The sequence below is a fragment of the Amaranthus tricolor genome, chromosome 2 (assembly GCF_026212465.1).
Source record: "Amaranthus tricolor cultivar Red isolate AtriRed21 chromosome 2, ASM2621246v1, whole genome shotgun sequence".
Lineage (NCBI taxonomy): Eukaryota > Viridiplantae > Streptophyta > Magnoliopsida > Caryophyllales > Amaranthaceae > Amaranthus > Amaranthus tricolor.
The window spans coordinates 38,974,282-38,998,285 of NC_080048.1; the positions used below are offsets into that span (position 1 = coordinate 38,974,282).

At 29.5% G+C, this 24,004-nt stretch overlaps 2 protein-coding genes and 1 long non-coding RNA gene across 3 annotated transcripts; 2 read left to right on the top strand and 1 right to left on the bottom strand.

Moving 5' to 3' along the window:
* The first annotated feature begins 2,521 nt into the window (after positions 1–2,521).
* LOC130806878 (uncharacterized) lies at positions 2,522–5,186 on the top strand. The gene is made up of 3 exons (XR_009040383.1): positions 2,522–2,642; positions 4,582–4,936; positions 5,024–5,186. It is a non-coding gene; the product is annotated as an uncharacterized LOC130806878 (long non-coding RNA).
* A 6,117-nt stretch (positions 5,187–11,303) lies between these two features.
* Positions 11,304–19,741, top strand: LOC130806874 (L-ascorbate oxidase-like). The gene is made up of 5 exons (XM_057672100.1): positions 11,304–11,657; positions 15,714–15,806; positions 16,523–16,735; positions 17,367–17,561; positions 18,298–19,741. The coding sequence occupies exons 1-5, from the start codon at positions 11,361–11,363 to the stop codon at positions 19,258–19,260; spliced, it is 1,761 nt and encodes a 586-aa protein (XP_057528083.1). The 5' UTR covers positions 11,304–11,360; the 3' UTR covers positions 19,261–19,741.
* Positions 19,742–21,454: 1,713 nt separating this feature from the next.
* Positions 21,455–23,861, bottom strand: LOC130806877 (calmodulin-7). The gene is made up of 2 exons (XM_057672102.1): positions 23,597–23,861; positions 21,455–22,150 (listed from the first exon to the last, which is right to left on the bottom strand). Exons 1-2 carry the CDS (start codon positions 23,670–23,672, stop codon positions 21,777–21,779), a joined length of 450 nt encoding a protein of 149 aa, XP_057528085.1. The 5' UTR covers positions 23,673–23,861; the 3' UTR covers positions 21,455–21,776.
* Positions 23,862–24,004: the final 143 nt, after the last annotated feature.

Here is a 24,004-nt window from a genome sequence, read left to right on the forward strand (position 1 = left end):
TTTTAAAAAAGACATAATTTCTAAAATAAAAAATTAAAAATAAGTATGCAAATTATATTTTTAACTTAAGAATCACAAGAAGGTTTGTACTGCCTTAAATTTTGATTTTATGGTACTACAAAATTTGATCATATAAAAAATGTGGCTTAATCTAATGCTTGGGGGTTTTTATTCTTTACTTTTATAAATTGTGCCGTGACTAAAGGTGTTTAATGGGTTATAAGGGCGAGGCGAGCTTAAGAGCTTAAGTAGATATGTGCGAGTTTAAGATGGGATTTAAAAGAATCGGACTTTGAAAGCCCGATATAACCCAACCCGACTCGTTTTTATTACTAAAAATAATTTTAATTTCCATTTATTGATTTATAACAATTAAATTATCATTTATAATAATTAAATTGAAAAAAATATTAATAATCTCTATTGGCATTGTCATTTATAATATTTAAATTATCTATTAATTATATTATTTACAAAGGCCCCTTTTCGACCCTTATTGAGCCTCTTATAGCTCACTTCATTTTAATTATAATATAGTCTATTTTTGACCCGACCCATTTTTCAACCCGAACTTTATAAAACCCTTCTAAAAATAAGTCCAATAAGAATTTATAAAGATTATATAAAGATTAATTTCGTTTCCTTCAGCCGTAGGAATTCACCAACCTACTAATACAAGTAGGTAAGTTGTGGAATCGAAGTGATTAAAAAAAAAATACTAACTTTACGTAGTTTTAGGGTTTATAAATAAGGTGATATATTTTTAAAACTAGCTTTTAATGTGAGAAATATTATTAGATAACCCAAATAATTTTTAAAACTTTAAAATAATACTTTTATAAATAATTTTTAGCTTTTTAATGGGAATGTTATAATTAGGTAAAACCCTAGAATATCGCAAATAATATATTTAATATTTTCAAATATGTTTTATATATTTAAAATTATATAATAAGTATTTACCCTATTTATTAGCAATAATTACCTAATTACCTAATAATCGGATAAAAAAAAGCCTACTCATCTATTTCATTTTTTTGGTTCATGTTGTCGTGACTTGTGTGATTCATGTCTATATTAGAGATGCACATGGTATGATTAGGTGTGATCTGACAATCAAATCAGACCCGGACTCTGCTGTGGTTCGACCGCTGGTATCAGTTGGTGGGTTTTTTGACTGCGCGTATTTCTTTTTACTCTCTCTTTGGGAGAATGAGTATGATTTGTCCGCATCTTTCAGGAAAAACAAAAACCCCCACCCGGACCCTGCCTTGTGCGAGATATTGAAAGTGTCCTTTACTCTTTTTTTGACAATTAAATTAGACCAAATCAAAAATCTCAGTCTGGATATTTTTTAAACTAGACAGGTATGTTTGAACCTACAGATCATACCAGATCTACAATAGTCTACGGTTTTTTTTATTTAAATTTTATTTCTAAATTAATATATTTGTTAAACAAACATTTCGCACCTACAATCACTAAGTATATAATTTGTAATTAGTTAATTGCATCAACATGAATCAAATATATATTATTATTAAAACCTACATCTTAAAAGTAACAACCTATTTTTAAAAAAATAAAAAAAATACGATTTTCAATTATAGTATGATTTCAAATCTATTCAAATAATAAAAAACCGGTAACCATAATTTTTTCTTCAAAAAAAAACCAGTTTTAAGGAGTAATCTTATAATATAATAATACATATTTTTATAAAAGTGTATTTATTAAAAATATACCAAACCAAACTCGATATATAGAATTATTATAATATATATTTTTTTATAAAGTGTACTTACACGCTATAGTCGTCATGACCAATTGAGCTACACACTTTCAATGTAATTTTTGTCTCTTACTATTCTTATTAATTTGTAATTTGGAAATTTAATGTCCCAATATGAAAACTCTTTGAAATAGATTATAAAATATTATTTTTAGGGTTGAATTCAAAAAATTAATTTTTAACATGTATATATCTATGATTTATTAAAATTTCTAATTGAATTTTTTTGTCATGATTGAACTATCACTGAGTTTGAGTCCTGAATCCACCACTGAATTCAAAGCTACATAATTCCATAACTTGGCTATAATGTTCACGTTTTTCTTTTTGTTATTATAATTTTTTTTTTAAAAAAAAAAACTTTATACTCCATAAATGGATTCTTTTCCCATAATATTGCTCCAAAAAAAAATAATTCTCATTTTGCATTAAATGGGAAAGTATTTCCCACATTACCGTCCACGTAGGATAGGTGTGAGAAATTTTTTTTTCTTTTTTTTTTTAATATAACCGCTAGATGAAATGACGGTTTTGTTTAGGAATCTGAAGTAAACCGCTAGATGTAATGGCGGTTTTCATGAATTTCAATTTTTAAAAAAAAAAAAATTATAATAGAGCAAACCGCCACTTGAAGTGGCGGTTTTGTAGCTGTACAAAACAGCTTCCTGTTTTTGGTCACTTCATCTCATTTCTTCTTCTTTCCTCCTTGCTTCCGGTTCTTATTTAAAAAAAAATAAATTTCTACACTCTTCATTTACTTCATATTCACAATTCCTCTCATTCAACTAAATTTATCAACTACATTCTCATCTTCTCCTTCTTTACTTGTTTACTTTCATCATCATTTAAGGTATTAATATAAACCCTAATTTTTTTCAATTTGCAAATTGAATTTTTTGTTCATTATTGTTGTCATTTGAAGTTATAAATACATTGATTGTTTGTTACATTCTCTTGATTTCATGATTTAAGCTTACATTTTACATATTTGTAGTTGAATTTTATGATTTGGTTTGTATGCATATAAAGTGTTTGATGAAATGCTTCAATGAAAGTTTATTACTTTATAGGGTTAGTTTAATGGTTTTAGTATATATTTATGGTATTTTTAGCTTTATATTTGAATTGAAAGTTCTAATAAGCGTTCTAATACCTTAATATCACAAATTCTTGTATTCATATTTACACTTCCCTTAATCATAATCAACAATAAAGTGTATGTGAAATCACATGAAAAACATGTTTGTGTTTGCAGAATATGGATCATTATCCCGTTATAGTGTATTGGGGTGGGAAAGTAAGTTATACTGTATAATGGAGGATTAAATACAGTGATGTTTATCCATCGTCAGAATACTAATTTTGAGGTGTTTCATAGCAAAATCTGTGATGTAATTGGTTGTGATCGCAACTCTTTTATGTTAAAAATGGAGATGAAATATCCGGTGACTGGGAAAAATGTTTTAGTCCCGATTAAGAATGATGAAAGCATAAGTGCTCTTGCTTATGCGGCATCACAAGCCCCAGGAACGGCAATGGAGGTTTATGTTGAATTGGTTGCAAATTTGAATAATGCGAGGGAAGTCATGACTAGCATGGAACTTCCAGAATCAGCTCCTAGTGTACGCCTTGATACATTCACAGAAATGTTAAGTAACCCAAATTACGTTAATGAGCACTTGGATGAGCTTACCTCTCCAACTCATTCACGTGGCATTGGTGGTGGTGTAATGAACACCTTTTCCACGAGTCACTTAGGTAGGCGTAATGCGAACGAGGTTGACTCTTTAGATCAGGAGGATGAGCATATTGATTCTGATTCAAAGGAGGATGATGAAAGAAGAGAAGCTCTAGATGCAACAATTAGAGATGGTGCTCCATCTCAAGGCTGGCTTAGAATTAATGAGGTTGATCAAAGATTGATTGATGCATGGATGACCTAGAACGATGACAACTCCATGAATGAAAATGGAGACTTTAGGATAGGGCAAGAGTTTAGCTCCTTAGACCACCTTAAGAAGAATGTTAAAGCATGGGCGATTTCTAACAATAGAAACTTTCGTGTAATTGAGTCGGAGCCTTCAAAGTACGTTATCCAATGCTAATGCGGAGGATATAGGTTGTGAATGGAGGATACGAGCTGTTATGACCGCCACAGGATCATTTAAGATTGTGCGATATAAGGGTCATAATCAAGATTGCTCGGCACATTACAGTGACGACCATCCTCTCCTTAGTTCTGAATTTGTTGCTGATTTTATCGTGGATATGATCAGAGTTGATCCAGCGTTCAAGGTGAAGTCAATCGTTAATTTTGTTAAAAATAAATACGGATTTGTTATAACATTACAGTGACGACCATCCTCTCCTTATTTCTATAGATGGTATACATTTGTACGGAAAGTACAGAGGCACACTTTTGATTGCTATAGCGATAGATGCAAATTCTCAGTTGTTCCCACTTGCCTTTGCCGTTGTGGAGGGAGAGAGCAACGACACATGGAGTTGGTTCTTAGATTGTATAAGAGTTGGAAAATGTTGGGAAGAGCCATTTGCATTCCATCGGTTTTGTAAACGTCATCTAGCATCGAATATGCATAAGAAGTTTAAAAACATAGCAGTTAAAAATTTATTTGGAAAAGCTTCTGAACAGACAAAGATTCGAAAATATAATTTCTACATGAATCGCCTTAAAGAGTTTAATGAGGATGTTTTTTTTAATATTTTGTAATATCATGTTGAGTCTGATAATATTCATGTGATTTTTATAACACTTATGTATGTAACAGCGATAATGGCGATGCCGGGTCCAGTTGATCCATCAGTACTTACGTTTCAGGCGACACACAAGAGCTTAGCTGCCTGGGAGGGCTCCACTGCCCAGTTGGTTACTCGTCAGCACTACCAGGCGAGTACGTTACATTGGGAGGTGGATGATAGAGTATTAGAGGTAGTGGAATTAGCTGGTTTTAGATACATTCACAGGTTATTACAGATATGGTCGTGGGAGCATATTCATATAGGGAGGCCTACAATTAGGACGATTCGACCCGCTGGGCAACATGATCAGGAAGATGACGCGGAGGATTTTGAACCGATGTTAGGTTCATAGCATCGTCGTGGGATGGATCCTTTAGCAGTAAGGTAGCAACACTCAATTCACTATTCAAATACAAAATTTCACTATTTTATGATACATGAAAATATTAAACAATGTTCATTTGTTTGAAGCTGGCTTCGCGTATATCTTTCGAGGTCCCACTTCCCACATACTCTCGTCTACTACAGAGACGCACTTGATCGTCAACGGGACAAGCAGGTTATTAATGTCATTGCGGAGTTTGACGAGTGTACTTCATCATCATCCACCGATGCGCAAAACAAAAGGGGCCGGGGATTGTAGTTTAACAAACTTCTTGTATCACTTTCCATGATTGTAATATATCTTCGCATTATTTTCATAATTAATGTTTTCAAATCAAACTGGTTCGTAGTTGATTATTATAGAATAGATGATATTGAATTAGTTTAATGCAGGTTGCACTAACTATTTATGGGAATTGAAAGAAAAAAATAAAACGTATCACAGAGCAAATCAGGACAAAACCGCCATGTAAGATGGCATTTTTCCCATTGTTGAGATAGCAAACAATTATAAAACTGATTTTAAATGGTCCATTGTTGATAACAAAGGGTGATTCCTGATTAAAGGTTTGAAAGCGAAAACGCTTATTTTAGGAAATAATTTTTTCCCACACTTATTTGCTAAATTTTTTATTTTAATTTTTTTTCTAATTGTCACAATTCAATGAGACGGTCTCATGGTGAGATCATCGATCTATTGGAGCCCAATGCATATTTATTATGCTAAGATAATCACTTACAATTTTTAAAGTAATCAATTATAAAAATAGATTAATAATATAGATTCGTCTCATAGTAAGACATCTTATTGAACACAAATTGTCACTAAAATTGTAGCAAGTTATTATAGAAGGGCTATGGCCTATGGCTAAAAGGCCCAAAGTAGCGCTCTACTTATTTTGAAAGAACTTGGTTCTTATTTTAAAATTTCTTTTGTGTATGTATGTCTTATTTAGTTTGACACATATATTAATGTATTTATTCAAGCACTAACATTTTTTTTAATTTAACATAATTAAAAACTATAAAACCAATATATTAATAGTTTTTGCATTGTGTTAACTTAGATTAAATGTATGAAATAGCATCAATACTATAAAATAAGATGAAAAATTAACTCTAATGGCGCTTAGTGATTAATCCAAAAACTAATAGTCAACATGTAAATCGTAAAGAAAATTAATTAAATCTTGTATGAGATTGTCTTATAGTGAAATAAGTTTATATATTAAGCTCAAATTCAAAAAAGAGCTGATTTAATGGAAACTCATTTGCTAATAATTAAATTAGTTGGATTATTCAACATATATACAGAGAACGTCTCATACAAAAAATTGTGTAGAAAAATTAGTATTTAATTTTTAAATTTATTTAATTGGACTATTTAATTCGATTTAAAATTGTGTTACGGTATAACCGTATAAAATAAGAATTGGTGAAATTTATATAAGCCACATAGTAGAACTATATTTGTTTTGGTTTTGATATTTGTACTTGTAATAGGTGCCTAACTTCCAAGGCGCACTTTCTTGTTGGGCTGTACCCTAAGCCGACACTTTTGCTATTTACATGCGGAATAAACTAAAAAACAAAAGCTTTTTAAACAAAATAATCTCCAAAATAAGCTTCGAAAAATTTAATAAAATAAGCATTTTTGTGTCTGAATCAAAGGTCAGAATTTGTTCGCTGTTATTAATAGCAAATAAAAGAACAATTACTTTGTTCGCTATTAATAACAGAGAACATAGAGAGATGATATTTTGACGTTTAAAAGGATTAAAATATAATAAACTGTAAGGTTTGATGTATGTTATGCTTTGGGTTGAGATGTTGTATCGAATATGGCTACAGCGCAATTTTCGCGTTTTTGTGGGCTTCCAACTCGTCAAGTGGCTCATAATATTGTTGTTTTTGGTTGCTACTAGGCTTGATGATAATTGTAAGAATTAGCTTACTACTTAGTATCTTTTGGTGTTGTAGTTAGTTTTTTTTTGATATTCTAATTGTTTTGTTTTTTTGGTGTTGTAGTTGGTTTGTTGTTGCTTTTGGTCTAGTGTTACTTTCTTATCGTGTTTGAAAAGTGTTCATTTTATAGTTTAGGTTGTAAAAGGTTTTTAGGAGTTTATATATTCTTTTTACTTACAAAAAAAATTGTTTTTATTTTTTATCCCTTCAAACATTATAACATTGTCTTTCAATAAAATGGTTTTCAAATAAGAAGCTCATATCCTCATAATTTTTATCGGCTGAAATATTTAACTCATATATGAGTAAATCTCACAGCAAAATCCTCTCATACAAGTTACTATCAACATATACATAATTATTCATCTTTATGTCCTAAGTGTTTGTGAGTCAACATAAACATTTTAGACTCTTTTATTTGGACAATTGGTCATGAGAAGTTCCTATACTTTGATGATGAAGAGTGCACTTCTTGTCCAAAAGTCATTTAGTTAATCTTCATGACTAGAGGTGTTCAACAGAACAGATCGAATTAATTTGTAATGGATTGGATCGAGCCGGGTCATGGAAAATAATTCATGTATCTCTCTTATTCTCTCCTATGCTTTTACTTGTGTTTCTTTCTCCATTAGTACTCATGTCACTCACACATACAAACGCTATAGATCTAATTACTTCATGTATTTGCTTGAACTCTTTGCTCACATATACCTCTTACTAAATCTGGTCATTCTAATTAGTCACATTCATTAATCACAAATTCTTACGAGAAATGGTCTTTTTTATAGGCCATCTCTAATTGGGGTCACCTAAAAAGGAAATATAGAGTATGTTTTTTGATAGACATTAAGAATATTGTAAGTAAACATTTAGAATATTTTAAATATTTAAGTACTTACTTGGTGGACATTAAGTATATTATAAGTAGACATTAAAAGATATTATAAGTAGGCATTAAGCATATGGTAAGTAGGCTAGTAGGCTAAGTTTCTTAGTAGGAATTAAGAATATTGTAAGTAGTCATTTTAAGTATTTTTTTGGTGGGTATTAAGTATATTGTAAGTAGGTATTAAAAAAATATAAGCGGACATTAAAGATACAGTAAGTGAACATTAAAATTTAATAGATTGGGTCTAAAAAACATTTTTCAAAGAAATAATCTCTCAAGAAACTGGTTGTTCATTAATACAACAATCAACTTCAATATTCAACGTTCTTACTTTTTAGGCCTTAATCGGTACATTAGTATGTTATGAATAGTGTGACTTGAGTGCACAAATTGATGTGTGCATTCATATGTGAATTTGATGGGATGGAATCCTATGGCATTGGTTAATAGGAGAATTAAGTGAGTAACTTAATGTTTATGGTGTTTAAGTGTGATTTATTTATTGAAGTAATCATGGGAGTTATTGTTTTTAATGGTGTTTAATGAAGAAGTGCAAAAGGGTATTAGAAGATGCTATGCTCGAGCAAAAACTGTCAAAAGAATACCGAAGGTCGCTCGACCAAGCGAGCTCTTGGGTGGGTCGAGCGAACAAACAGAATGTATCCAGAAGCTGCCTGTAGCCCGCTCGACTGAGTGAGCTCTCTGTTCTAGTAGAGCGGTTTCTCTGATGCGCCTAAGATGCTGTTCTTTGTCTTTTCAAGTCCTTGGAGTTATTTCAACTCATTCATTATTCAGCATTAAGCATGTATTAAGTGAGCAATTATAATTGAATGTACTTAGTACTATAAGTAGAGCTCTCATACTCATCCAAGATAATCATCAAACACAACCTCTAAGCCAAACACATAGCTTATTGTTTTTATCTCTTACTCAATTGTAATACTTCATTTGTAAGAGTGTTTTACTCCATTGAAATAATATAAACAAGAAACTACACACCACGGAGTACGTAGCCATCATTAGGTGAGCCTCCTTAAATCATTGTGTCAATTTTTGCAAATTTTATTTTATCAAACATTTATTAGTTCATTGAAATTATTATCTTTCATCAAAGTTCTTAACATCGTATCAATCTTAGCAAATTATTTCAGATTGACAACTATATCCTATATCATATTCAATATGTTTACTTGTAACAAAAAATATTTAGATTTGTCATACTTGAAAGATTAATAAGAGGGAATCAATATTTAATTTCTCATGCATTACCCAACAATTTTATTAATATATTAGTCAAAATAAAGACAATTACTTTTGCTTTTGTATATAATTAGCCAGCCTGCGTTGAATTATGGAGGAAAACGTGATATCCATTAACAAAAAAATCAATAGAAAAAAGTAAGCCATCAATCAGACAAGATCATTAGCTTTGCCGGACCAAAATTTCAAATCAATGAATTAAGTCATAGTTGATGATTATAAAATATTATTTTCACCAAATTAAATTTTGCACTATTCATCATTTTATGGTAATTTACATATTTCAGTTATTATACGAGAAAAAATATAGTCGTGTGGAATGTTATTTTATTCGTCTCGTCGCATATTTTCATAATATCAATTTTTTATGATTTTTAATTATGTATAATTCTAGATATAAACGATCCGACAAATCATTGAATTGTGTAAAAGTTTTTTTGATACAAGTAATATAAAACAGAGGAAGTAATATATTATAATATAATGAAACAAATGCAAGAAAGATACAAGCAGATTAATAATAGAAATCACGTAAATATTTAACGTGGACTGGAAGAATAGAAATTATTAATGTGAGATACATATTTAGAGGATTGACGAGTTATATACAATATCCAGGAATAACATAATATCCTAAAATAATTAAACATAACCTAATTATGTCTAGAAACAGTCTAATAGGAACGGAAACAATGAGGCCCCCACTCCCGACAACCGTAAAGCAAGAGAAAAGATTTAGGTCATACAATAATAATTACAAAACTTTAATCTCAAAAGATCGACTCAAAAGATTATAAAAAAACATCGAGGTCAAAATATAAATCTCAAAAGATTAGAATCGATTTTACAAATTATTATAAAAATATTAAAATGAAAAGTTATAAATTTAATTATCAATATTATGTTGAAAACACTTTAGAATCTCTTTTGTGCAAATTAAACATAATGCATAGGTTTAATTATAAGTTTATAAGGAGTAGTTGTAATAATAAAAATTAAAGCTATAGGCTGTAAAGCATGCATGATTATGTGTTTACAAAGTTATTATTAGGTGGAGAGAATAAATAAATGCAAAATGCTTTTACATAAACATATAGAATAAACAATAACTTAAATATTGAACATTACTCATACAAATTAATATATAAATGTTTTTTTAAAACGTTTATGTATAATATTCCTTTAGTTTTTATGATAGAATATAAAATCAATATTAAGTTCTCATCTATTAATTTTAAATTTTGCTCAAATAAATTTTCTGATATGATATTAGATTTCAATATTATGAGATTCAAAACTTATTTATATAGAGCACAAAATCAATACTATCAAATTAAATTTGCAAATTGCAATTTAGTTAGTATTTAATTAAAAAATTATAACCCTATAAAATGTACATTTTCTTTTTTAACTTTGGGGAAAAAACACTTCTACTCTTATTAGAGTTAGTAATTTTTAAAGAATACTTATCAGTTTACTTTTGGAGAGTTAGATTTTCTAACATAATATCAAAAATTAATTTTATGGTTCAAATCTCATCTACACCCTTCTTTAAAATCATATAAGAAATCATATTAAGTTAAAAAAAAATTAAATTTATTATTCAAACCTCATCCATACCCTAATAATCTATTATTATCTCTTCTCTATTTTCACCGGCAAGTCGTTTCCAATTCGAATGTTACAGACCACAACCTCCTTATCATTTTTGATAAAAACATAATATATCATCTTTTAACCCTCTTTAAACTTTAATCATAATTTAAGCGAGATATATCAAATACGATGGTAATAATCTTCTCTTTACTGTTATTAGAGTTGATAACTTTCTAGAGATACTTATCCGAATTTAACTTTTAAATAAGTTTCACTAATAATTTATTATTATATATTTTCTCCACTTTTACTTTATCTCACATCAATTTTAAGATTTTACAAATCATAACCTTCTTATCTTCTTTTATAAAATTACACTATATTATCTTTTAACTATCTTCAAATTATGATCATAGCTTTAACGAATATGATAATCTCTATTAACCCTTATTAGTTATTAGTGTTGGTAACTTTCTAGGATACTTATCCAAATATTGCACATGACACTTAAAAATTAAAAAAAAAATACAAAAGACCAACATTCCCACCAATAATATACCACCCACCATATGAATTTTCACAATAAATTAATCATTCAAAAATAAAAAATAAGCCCACCTAAAGGCTATATAAGCAAGCTATTTAATATGGATTCCCATATAATAACAATACTAATTAATCCTTCTATTTTCTTCCTCTAAAAACTTGGCCACCATGAACAAGTTTTCTTGTTCCATGGGCAACTCCATAGATGTGCTTAAGCTCATGGTTTGGTGCTTCATGGCATCATTAATGGTGGTTGGGTTGGCGGCAGCGAAAGTCCGGCATTTGGAATGGGAGGTGGAGTACATGTTTTGGGCACCCGATTGTGAAGAGCGGGTAGTAATGGGTATCAATGGTCAATTCCCTGGCCCGACAATTCGGGCTCAAGTTGGAGATACCATTCATGTTGATCTTACTAACAAACTTGGTACTGAAGGTGTTGTGATTCATTGGCATGGTATTAGACAGGTACATTCAGAAGTACATTCATTACTTATTTGACTATTTTCGATTTTTATTATCTTAACTTATAATAGACGGAGAGAGAATTAATCCTTTATAACTCAGCTTATAATCATTAGATTTAATATACTCCATTGTTCGGTATAAAACATGGTCTGAAAGTCTCAATCATTAATTTAACCGTTTGATTGTATTGATATCTTGATATGGTATTAGAGCCAATGTAACAAGAGGTTACAGATTCAAATTTCATCAATTTCTCATTATTTTAAGTGGAATATTTAGCATCATGTATGAGGAGAACATGTGCTATATTCACGTACACTTCTAGTCCAAAGGGCTTTCGTATAGAGCATGTTGAGTATAAAGATATCTTGAAGCCTTTAACTATTAGCTTAAACTTTTAGTTGATTGATTTAGTGAAATTCATAAAACTATTTATTCATATAACTTAGCTTGATTCTTATGTCTTGAATCATGTTAAATTTCAAATTTGTATTTACAAATAAGTATCTTTTAACACAATAAAATATATTAAATTTATGTAGATTAAAGTTGAATCACACGTTAATTATCTTTTAGACAATGAGCAGTATCTTTATGTAAAAAAACATGTTATTGTTTTTTGTTTTTTTTTTTTGCATAATACATTTTAAAGTTAAAAGTCTTACTAGTTGCAATATTATAATTTGTTTTGAGAACCATATGATTTGTAAACATTCAATTTTCTTTGCTTTAATCATACTTAATGTGAATGGGATGTACGGGGCATAATGATAATAATAACATATATGATGCCTTAAAAATTACCTCTTTGTTCTAGTTTTTTTACCGTCATTATGAGTTGAAAATCAATTAATATTTATAATTTTTGTCTTTTATTTTATGATACGAATTTGATTTTCGCCGTGTATAGAAAGATATAGGAAATGTTTGGTTCTTAGCTTTTAGCATAGCTTTGTAATTGGTTTTTGGTTTTGGTTTATTGGTTGGTCAAACAGCCAAAAAAAAGTATTTGGAAAATAGCTTTTAAAGCAACTGAAAAACTGATTTTTAAGCCAAAATGAAAAAGTTGCTCCTGCTAGCTTTTTTGGTCGGCTTCTTGGCTTCTTGGCCTACTTTTTCTCTAATAAACAACCAACATCCAATACTCAAATTTACCAAACATCTCCACAAACAGTTAGCTTTTTCAGCTAACTTAAAAACCAACAAAAATAGCCAATATTTTCAGTTGATTAAACAAGCTACCTAAAAAGACCAACAACTAATTGTCAAACACCCTTGTATATTTTGGTTTTGTTTATGGGAAATAGGACTACTTTGAAATTAGAAAATAGATTTCTGATCAACTCCTATGCGATCTGATCTTGCCACATTTTTAGATTCTTTTGGTTGTGAATTTGTAAAATATTGTATAATGTACATGCACGTGTGTAGCTAGTGAACAAAAATTGATGTGGAATCCCATCAACGAGGATTGCTCAATTATTACCTTAAGCAAAAAATTTAATCAATTTTTTAATGTGGATTGGATTTTGGTTTTTCCGTTATGAAGAATTACAAATATGGAAATAGTAAGGCCAATATATGAACACATTACAATAAATTTAACTTTTTGCGATATTAAATTAAGTGGCATTAAAAAAAGTTACTGATTTATATTTTTAGTGTAATAATTGTTGGTTTTATTTTAAGTTCCAACATAAAGTGATTAAGGACACTTTATTTGGCTTTTAGTGGTATATATAATTGTTACTATAGTCTATAGTGGTATTTATGAGAAATGTCACCAGATTTTATGTCTCAAAAAGCTTTAATATGATTATATTAATCTGCTAAAGAGTCTAATAAATATCACTAAATCCACTATATAGATTATAAAAAAAATTAAAATAGTGACATTTAAAGTAAATGTCACTGAACATATTTCACTAGAAACAAATTATGTTGTAGTGACATAAGATAATAATTTGTTAAATAATTTTTAAGTTATTATATAAAATAAATAATTTATATATACTCTATACGTAGCATGTATTACTTTCGAATATATTCAATTAAATCTAGCTACCTTATGATACAAAAACATTTTTTAATTCCTCTATTTTTCAATAGACTTATTAATTATTATTACCGGTTATCCCTACAGGCAAGAGGGACATGCAAGAGGGTGAGAGAATTAATTGTTTTTTAGGTGGTGAAAATTAAATTATATTATAAAGATGAGATCTTTTAATAAAAATACATGTATGTAGACTTTTAAGGCAAATACCGAAATCAAATTGGTAACTTCTTAAAATTTCATTTAAAATATTTTCTAAAATATTATACTCTTAATATTTAATTATTTTAGAAGATATATTTTATTAAATTTAAATTAATTACGAAATTTATTATCTAAATCTATGCTATAGTATTAGGTTAGAAAAATCGATTTTAATATAACAAATCTAGGAAAAATATATTATTTATTTATTTTGTAAAGGAAACATTTCTATCAACTTGCAAACATGTATTTTAGTATAGTATGTGCTCTAGATTCTATTAAATCATAGACTTTTGTACTTTATTTATTTTCTAAAAGTTGGTAAATTTGCTTTTCTTGTGTAAATGTTGTAAACATGTTTATGGTTTCGTTTGATTGTCGTTAAGTTTGTTCCAACAAACTTCGTATCAACTTTCTACAAGGGAATAGAGACTTTTACTAAGAATTTCACACTTGAAAAAGTACTAAAATATCAATTGGAGGTATTGTACTCCTCAATAAGAGTTCTCAATCAGCATTACTTTTTATTTTCGTGTTTTATTAATTTATTTTTTTAATTTATCGATAAAATTATGTTCTTTTTCCATTTTAATGATATAGATCATCTCTGATCTTATTTTTCCATTAATTTTCTATTCAAAAATTTTCAAAAAATAATGGGTAAATTTTGAAAGAGGGAATACTTCTCAATTTTTATATATTGTACACATTGCCTTTTGTATTTTCTAATTGTAAATGTTAATTTTTTAAAAAGTAGTTGCACTTGCTAATAAATAAGTTTAAAATACAAATTTTAATTTACTTCAAAATTAATCATAAACCTTTATTTTATGTAAGTATTCATAAACCATAAATAATAATGTGATCTAAAAAGCCATTTATTAAGAATAAAAGCATTTAGTGAAAGCATAATGAATTTTGGGGTTTTTTCAACAATTAATAACTAGTTTAGTTTATAAAGCAATAACCAAAGTTTTTTTTAGCAATTTTTAACCACTACTAAATAGCTAGGAGGTCGTTTTTTAATTGTAATACATTATAAATTGCATAGATATTTCATAAAATACATGCATGGTTTTCTTATAATTAAAACACATTTATACAAATAAAATAAATGACTTCTACACAAACAAAGTAACAAAATCAACTTGCTAAATGAGATTGCGTACCACCCTTGATGATAAAGGCCCGAGAACCGTCTTTTCAAGAGCTTATGAAAATCAAACTCTTGTTGTAAGGGTGAAAGGGAAAGACTTAAATCACTAGATCAAATCAGATGTGTTCATTCATATTATTGACTCGATTTTAGATTAGATGTTTCGGGTTGGTTAAAAACTAGGTCTTGTATCTGTTTATATTCTTACATAATTGTAAATACATTTTTACGTCAAGTCAAATCGAATTTGGTTATAAAGTCGAATAAATATCGAATTCTCAAATCTGTTTTAGGGACATATTACTCAAATCATAGTTATCTTAATCAATAAATTCTTGGAATAAAAATTTTGTTATTCCTTGCAAATTAAAGTTCATTATCATGAAATTGGTGCCAAGTGATACTCCTAATAATCTAAAGATAATTTAGTAATTTTACTATCAATTTAACCTTTTGATTGAAATAATGAATTACGGTGTATATATATTTTAAATAATATTCCATGTTAAAAGACCAATTTAATTAGAGTTTCAAACTGATGGTTAAAATTCCAAAATAACGTATCAACATTAATCAAAGCAATTTGTTAATCATCATAGTTAAATGGTTTTGTTCGTGTTTTGTGTTAATTGTTTTGCAGTTGGGAACACCATGGGCAGATGGAACTGCTTTAATTTCCCAATGTCCCATTAACCCTGGTGAGACTTTTACTTACAGATTCACTGTTGACAAGGTAATTATATTACACTTTTTTCATTTATTTAAATTATTAGCTTTTATTTCTAATGACCAAATTAATTAAGAATTAAATTGATAGTTTCAAATAATTTCTAGCAAATTTAATACTTTTATTAGTATTTTGTTGTTATAAAGTGATAAACCGAAATAATCCCATTCAATCATACACAAATTCTCAGATATCTCAATCTCACGTTGAGATAACTTTTATAAAGTTACTTATTACAATCTTAAAGTGATTATTTTTAATTAAAATGATCACTTACAATTTTAAAGTAACATAGTATAACACTCTTATTTTGAAATGATCACTTACAATTTATAAAATGATCACTTTTAGAATGATTATTTACAGTTTTAGAGTGATTATTTCTTAGTGTTAAAGTTTCACTTACAATCTTAAAATGATTACTTACAATCTTCAGATAATCAGATAGAAATATGGGTTGATTGTATGGATTCATCTCACAATGAAACAATCTCGTACAAGACTTGTAATTTAGCATAACACTCATTTTCTCAATGAGTCGGTTTATCACAAGTGTCACATTTTCTTATTTTGTCAAAAGCATTTTGTGAGTCACATTTATTTGAACCACATTTTTTTATTGCAAAATGTAGACAATTGTTTGGATTTGACAAAATGACCCAAAAATTTTCACTCGGATGTTTATAAATATAGTTAGCTAATCAAGCATGAAAATGATGCAGGCTGGAACATACTTTTACCATGGACATTATGGAATGCAAAGATCATCAGGATTATATGGATCATTGATAGTAGATGAAGCTGATAGACACAATGAACCTTTTCATTATGATGGTGAATTCAATTTGTTATTAAGTGATTGGTGGCATGAAAGTGCTCATCACCAAGAAGTTGGCCTCAATTCCAAGCCTTTTCGATGGATTGGTGAACCTCAAGTAAATTTTTATTCCTTTTGATTTGATTCGTGCATGTTTAGTGTTCATTGTAAATCATATGTGAGTTGTTCTACATCGGAGAAAAAGAAAAGGTGATATCATTTTATAAACTTGAAAAGTAACTCTTGTTACTACCAATTGATTTTAATAGTGAATCTCCTTTAGGTCTATATGTGGGTTATCTCTAATCCTTCTTGTTTAGGTTGCCTAGACCTATTTTCAAAATTCTAATATGGTATCAGAGCTCGATTTTGTTGTTGGACCTTTATGACTGAACATTTAATTTACCACTGGTTAAGGAGTTTACATTTGGTGAGGGGAGGGTTAAAGTGTTCATTATTACCCACATATGAGTTGTTGTACATCAGAGAAAGAAAAGAAAATTTGTCACTTTATAAATTTGAAGATTAATTTCTACTACTACAAATTGTTTTTTAGTAGTGAAACCTCCTTTGGGTTTATATGTGGATGGGATTACCCCTTCTCCTTCTTGTTTGGATTATTCAGATCTATTTTCTAAATTCAAACAGTTTGCATTTTGATTTTTATTAGAATGACTTTTACTATGCATAGATTCAATATTTAATTATTAATTTATATTTTGTTTTGCCCTATTTGAGCGAAACAACAGACTCTACTGATAAATGGGAGAGGACAGTACAATTGTTCCCTAAGGCCATATTTTGGCAACTCATCGGCAAATCAATGCAACTTCCAAGGAAGTGAGCAATGCGCTCCACAACTGCTTAATGTACTACCAAACAAGACTTATAGAATTAGACTTGCGAGTACTACCGCTCTCGCTTCCCTCAACTTTGCAATCGGGGTATGTTATATATACTCGCTCTGTACTCATGAGTTTGCTTTGTTGCATCTTTTTTTTGCGTTTTATTAATGCTTGGTAGAAAGTCGTGTGAAACTTGTTAGTAAATTTTAAATGAGAATAGGAGATAACAAATAATCCTATTTTCAAACTTAATTAAAATCAGACTTATAAATACGTTGGTTGTTCCTTCACTTAACTTTGAAATTCGCATCAAACTATTTATTTGAATTTTCTAAACTTGAAATTTTACATTTAATTTGCTTTAGATTTGTTTTTTAAAAATTTGTCTTTTTTGAAAAAAAAAAAATATACAATAAGAAATATTCCTATTTTTCTTTGACATAAGATATTAGATGCCTACCCTAATACCTGGCTACCTCTCATGAATAGCAAGATATGTCAACTTTTTTTCCTTGACATGAGAATGTTATATGCCTACCTCTCATAAATGCTCTAAGACTATGACAAAGAATCTAAAAGAACAAATAATGACTTTTGAAAGTATGGATGTCAAAAAGAAATTAATTTAGGATCAATTAGGTAAAAGATTGATCAACTAACAAATTGAAAATTTGAATCCTGTCAATAATCTCTAGAGTCTAGAGTTATCAATTCATTAGTTATAAATTTTGATATATTTAATTCAAATCATTATGTAAAAATTTATACTATTCATCAATAAATCTCGATATTAAACACTATTAGCCTCTTATAAATAAGTGTTTGTTATTTGCAGAATCATAAAATGTTAGTAGTCGAAGCCGATGGAAACTATGTACAACCATTCACGGTAGATGACTTAGACATTTATTCAGGAGAAAGCTACTCGGTTTTAATCAACACAAATCAAAACCCGAATCAAAACTATTGGATATCAATAGGAGTTCGAGGAAGACAACCAAGAACACCACCGGCTCTTACTTTAATTCATTACATAACAACGTTAGCTTCAAATCTTCCAACAATACCACCCCCAATTACTCCTACATGGAATAATTACACTCATAGTAAATTTTTTACTAACAAAATATTTGCCCTAATGGGATCTCCAATTCCACCAAAAACTTATAATCGTCGTATTATTCTCCTCAATACTCAAAATCGAATCGATGGATTCATGAAATGGGCTATAAACAATGTATCCTTTGTTTTTCCCCCCACTCCTTACTTGGGTTCGATTCGATTTGGGCTCAAAAACGCATTCGATCAGGCAAATCCACCCGAAACTTTCCCTTCAAATTATGATATAATGAATCAAGCACCAAACCCTAATGCTACATATGGGAATAGTGTTTATAAACTTGAGTACAACACAACCATAGACATAATTTTACAAAATGCAAATGCATTAGCACAAAATGTAAGTGAAATTCATCCATGGCATCTTCATGGTCATGATTTTTGGGTGTTGGGCTATGGAGAAGGTAAGTTTAGTAAAGAAGATGAAGATAAATTGAATCTAAAGAATCCACCATTGAGAAATACAGCAGTGATCTTTCCATATGGGTGGACAGCCTTAAGATTTGTGGCTGATAATCCTGGTGCATGGGCTTTTCATTGCCATATTGAGCCTCATTTGCATATGGGTATGGGTGTTGTTTTAGCTATTTCTATTGATAGAGTTAAGGGTATTCCTAGTAATGCTCTTGGTTGTGGTCTTACAAGTAAGATGTTTTTGAAGAAGAATATTCTACCTTGATTCATGATCATTCTATGAGTTACTATATACTTATTCCATTCTAAAATACTTGCACCCGATTGTGACATATTTTATGGAAAAATGTCACTATCAGTAGCAAGTATAATAGAACGGAGAAGTATAGATTTGTTGAAAATGATGCAAGATAAGGGTTTGAGATTAAGGGGGAGATCATCAGAGTCAAGACACAAAAAATGAGCTTACGAATAGATCTAATAATTAGAGATATGATGAATTTTCGATTTTGTTTTGGTTGATGGTACCATTGCTTGATCCTTGATCTTATGATCTAATGAGTCACTTTAGGGTTTGAAGTTGTGGACTTGAAACCCTAGTTTATTCTTATTTATTTATTTTGCTTATTTATGAGCTTGATTTTGTGGATGTATTGATCAATAATAATTTATCATTGTTCAAATTGTGTTTTAATTATGTTAATGCACTTTAATAAACTAAATAAATAAATTGGCTTCCTAGTACATATATCATAAAACTTTATTGTTATATATCTCCACAAAGTTAGTATATAGTACATAAGCATAGTTTTTTCTTTAATTTTTAGTTTTATATAGCTCAACTTTATAATTTTTTATAAAATTTATTAGTATTAGTTTAACATATTAGCCTTAATAAGAATAAGTTAAAGTCAATATATCCTTTGTTTGCTCATAATTACTCTCACATATAAGCTCTTGGAGTTTATTGTTAACTCTTTACTAACGTATCTAATTTCATTGTTCATCCTTGAACCCAAATTTTATTGGATAACAACCTATGTAATAGATTGATGTGTTTATTATTTGGATCTTCTATATATATTGTGTTTGGATAGAGAGAAATAAAGAAAAAGAGAAGAAAGAGATTTAAAATGTTGAAGAATTTCTTTCTTTTCCTTAAACAAACAAGGTTCATTTTCTCTCTCCTTCCTTTTCCTTCCATCCCAACCCTTTCTATTTCTTCCCTTCCTTTTTTCTCTTATAATTATATAGGACACACCGAATAACTTATATTGAAAAAATAATGCAAGAGAAATTTATATTATCTGCTTGTTTATCTTAAACGTATTACATTAATCTAATAATGTATTGAAATTTTAATTCAAGATATAGTATACATTGGAAAAATAATATAAGTGAGATTTTTCTTATAATAGTCGTGATGAAAGTTTCCTATACGACTATACGAGCAATTTTATAATCATGATGATAATTATTTGCATGTTTAACAAGTATACTATTACCAAATATATTCATTAAAGTAGTATCTCAAATAGATTTAAACTCTCATATATGTGTAATCCAAGCTTTTGTTTTATCTCACTTAGAAATTGATACTCTCATAAGTTCTACTGACGCTAAGATGTTAAATATATAAAGTTGAAAATTATTACGCTAGATTATATTGTATAAAACTTTTACTTATAAGCCCGAAAAAGCCCATTGAGCATTTCAGTTGTAAGATTTATTAAAATAAAAGTCTAAAATCAAACTGAGCTATTTTATAGATTTTTTATTGATTAAATTATTTAGAAAAATTATTTGAATAAAACTACTAAATGTCATCATCTCCGTAAACAAAAAATCTTATGAACCAAAAAATCTTCCACTACTTAAAACCTCTCACCCAATCAAATTTAAAAACCTAAAAAAAAAAGAAATATATAATATTAAAGTTATTATTTTTTTTCAATCTAAAAATTTGAAGAAACTCAAACCAAATAAACTCTAACTGCCCCATAATTCAAGAGAAAATCAATCAAACAGATCGATTGAATAGGAGTGTTTATTTAGATCAGGTCATTTTCAATTGTGAGTGTGTATAAAAATATTAATCAGTATGTTAATATAATCATAATTTTGTGGTCAAGTATTATTTTAAGTTGATTCAAGGCATTTTTAAATAGATTCAATTTTGATCTCTTAGGATCAATTTAAGAGGCAATTTGAAACAAGATCTATGTTAGGAGTAGAATTCAAATGTTTTAGAATTATGCAACAAAATTCAAATATGAAAAATCCAACCTTGGCAGAATGACAGGCACAATTCTTCTGGGTCAGTAACACACATGTGCCCATGTGGATTGTAGTCATTCAAGGTGGAAAAATAATTCCAGCTCCATCTACAATTTGATTGGTTAGATTGCCTTTGACAATCTGGAAAGTCAATATAAAAACATCTATATATAGAACTATAATAACCATGTAACTCAGGATTTTAACTAAAAATAAATTGTTGGTTTTCAAATATAAACAAAATTTAGTCACCCAAATACCATAAATTTGAATCCAATTGTTCTAGATTCATAATAACAATGTTGAAAAACTTAAAATAAAGTTGTAAAAGACAGGAGTAAACAAGGAGATAGCACAGAAGATTTACCTACACATCCAAGGAAAACAAACCACCATCAAAATAGATAATGACAGTGCAATGAATTTGAAATCTTATCAAAGCTTGTCTGCCCTGTCCTGTATTAAGTTCAAGGGTTTGAGTAAGATTTGGATGGTTGATAGTTCTCACTTGGCCATCATAACCTTAACGAATTCCTCGTAGTTGATCTGGCCATCACCGTCTACATCTGCCTCACGGATCATTTCATCAACTTCTTCATCAGTTAGCTTTTCACCAAGATTTGTCATCACGTGGCGAAGCTCTGCAGCAGAAATGAAACCATTTTGATCCTTGTCGAAAACTCTGAAGGCTTCCTTAAGCTCTTCCTCTGAGTCGGTGTCCTTCATTTTCCTGGCCATGAGATTGAGGAACTCGGGGAAGTCAATTGTACCATTTCCATCAGCATCTACTTCATTTATCATGTCCTGGAGCTCTGCCTCGGTAGGGTTTTGTCCAAGTGAACGCATCACAGTTCCAAGTTCTTTGGTGGTGATACAGCCTACAGGAGAACACACACAATTCACATCTCACTACACACATCAGACGCAAGGCTCAAATGGGTAAGCAATCAAAACGAGCTTCTGTATTCCAAAACAGTACATATCAATAATAAAGTCATCATCTCGAAAACATAAGTCCATTGAGGCTTAAGCTACACAGCTAGGAAAGGTAGAACAGGAGCTGTGAAATTAATGCAAGAGTCAACAAGTTGAGTAGGGGTTGAAAACAACATAGAAAGGTTTGTACAAGCAGATGATTGCAGACGATCCTCTATTCAAAACAAAATCAAATAACAGATATAACTACAACTCACAAAATGTGATCATAATTTATAACATACCAAACAAAATCTATCAAGTACAAGCTCTGAAATATTCCACATAACTATTGACTAAAAAATAATATTTCAACCATTCTCAATTTCTCATCATCAATTTTTCAGAGGACATTATATTACCAAGTTCAACTTACAGGGTAAATAGCAGGGGCCGTGAAATTCCATCAAAATGCAGTAACAAGCTCCTATTGAAGAAATAAGCCAGAAAAGGAAAAAATTGCCACCTTCTCTAACATCCCTTTTCCCGCCCAATCCCAAATACAGCAATAAATTAACCGCAAAGTAACCAAGATAGATCCTCGTGACATATTTGAAATGTAAGCTACAACTTTATACGGCATCGAAATGCATGACCTCAGGTTTCAAATTGCTAACAGGTAAGAAATTTTCCTCTTTTGGTTGTTACCTATAACGTCACACCGTCAGTTAAAAACAATTCTGTAGATTCAAGCGTCATCACAAAGCAACAGAGCCTAGCTAGATCCTCCTAACATAATTGAATAGTTAGCTATAAGCCTATAACATTATAAATGTACTAAAATGCATGACCTCGGGTTTCAAATTGTAAACAGGTGGAATTTATTCTCTTCTGTTTATTTCCTATAATATTCCACCATCACTTAATAGCTAGAAACAAACATTTATAATTCCCAGCGTCATCACAACGCAAAAAGTGGCAGTCAAAATCTATACGATCAATAAGCGATTAGATTCACTAAATTATTCAAATGTCACATTTGTTCCCTTTGTGTAAAACAGCCAATAAGAAGGCATCAGATCAAAAGACATCAGATTCCATATAAAATTCATCTCGTTAACCAAATTATCTTGCTTAATCTAACCGATAATTCCATTAGAATATCAAGCACAGAAGAATATTCCATTAAAAATAGTAAAGCACAACATTAAATTCCACCATAACATCAAGAACACGATCTAAATTAACTGAAATCACCAAACGGATCAATTTACAAAAAGACGATATCAAAAAAATAATACATCAGACGTTAATGAAGAAATAAATTCAAAACATAACATTAGAATATGAGATCTACATAACAATAGCAAAGAAACAAAAGCTTAAAAAGAAAACGTAAGGAATCAAACCATCGCCATCCTTATCGAAAAGGCTGAAGGCTTCCTTGAATTCAGAGATCTGGTCATCGCTGAGTTGATCGGCCATTGTTAGGAGACAGAGAGAGATCGTGCAGGAGAGAGAAAAAGAGAAGAAAGAAGATGAAGCTAATTTGAGCTGATTGGAAAAATCAAAGGAGAGAGTATATAATGGGAACCACTCACGAGTCACGAAATATGAAACGAGAGTTACGACAATTAAGAAATATAAGAGAGAGAAAGGAGGAAAACTCGGGCCCAATTGGTCTACTGTTGGAGTTTGGTGTCAAATATCTCAATTGTTTTATATTATTGGTTACACGTTTCAATATTGCAACGTCATTTATCAAAAAATTAAAATATTTAGCTAATTTTCATAAATTAACAAGTTTCACAATAAAG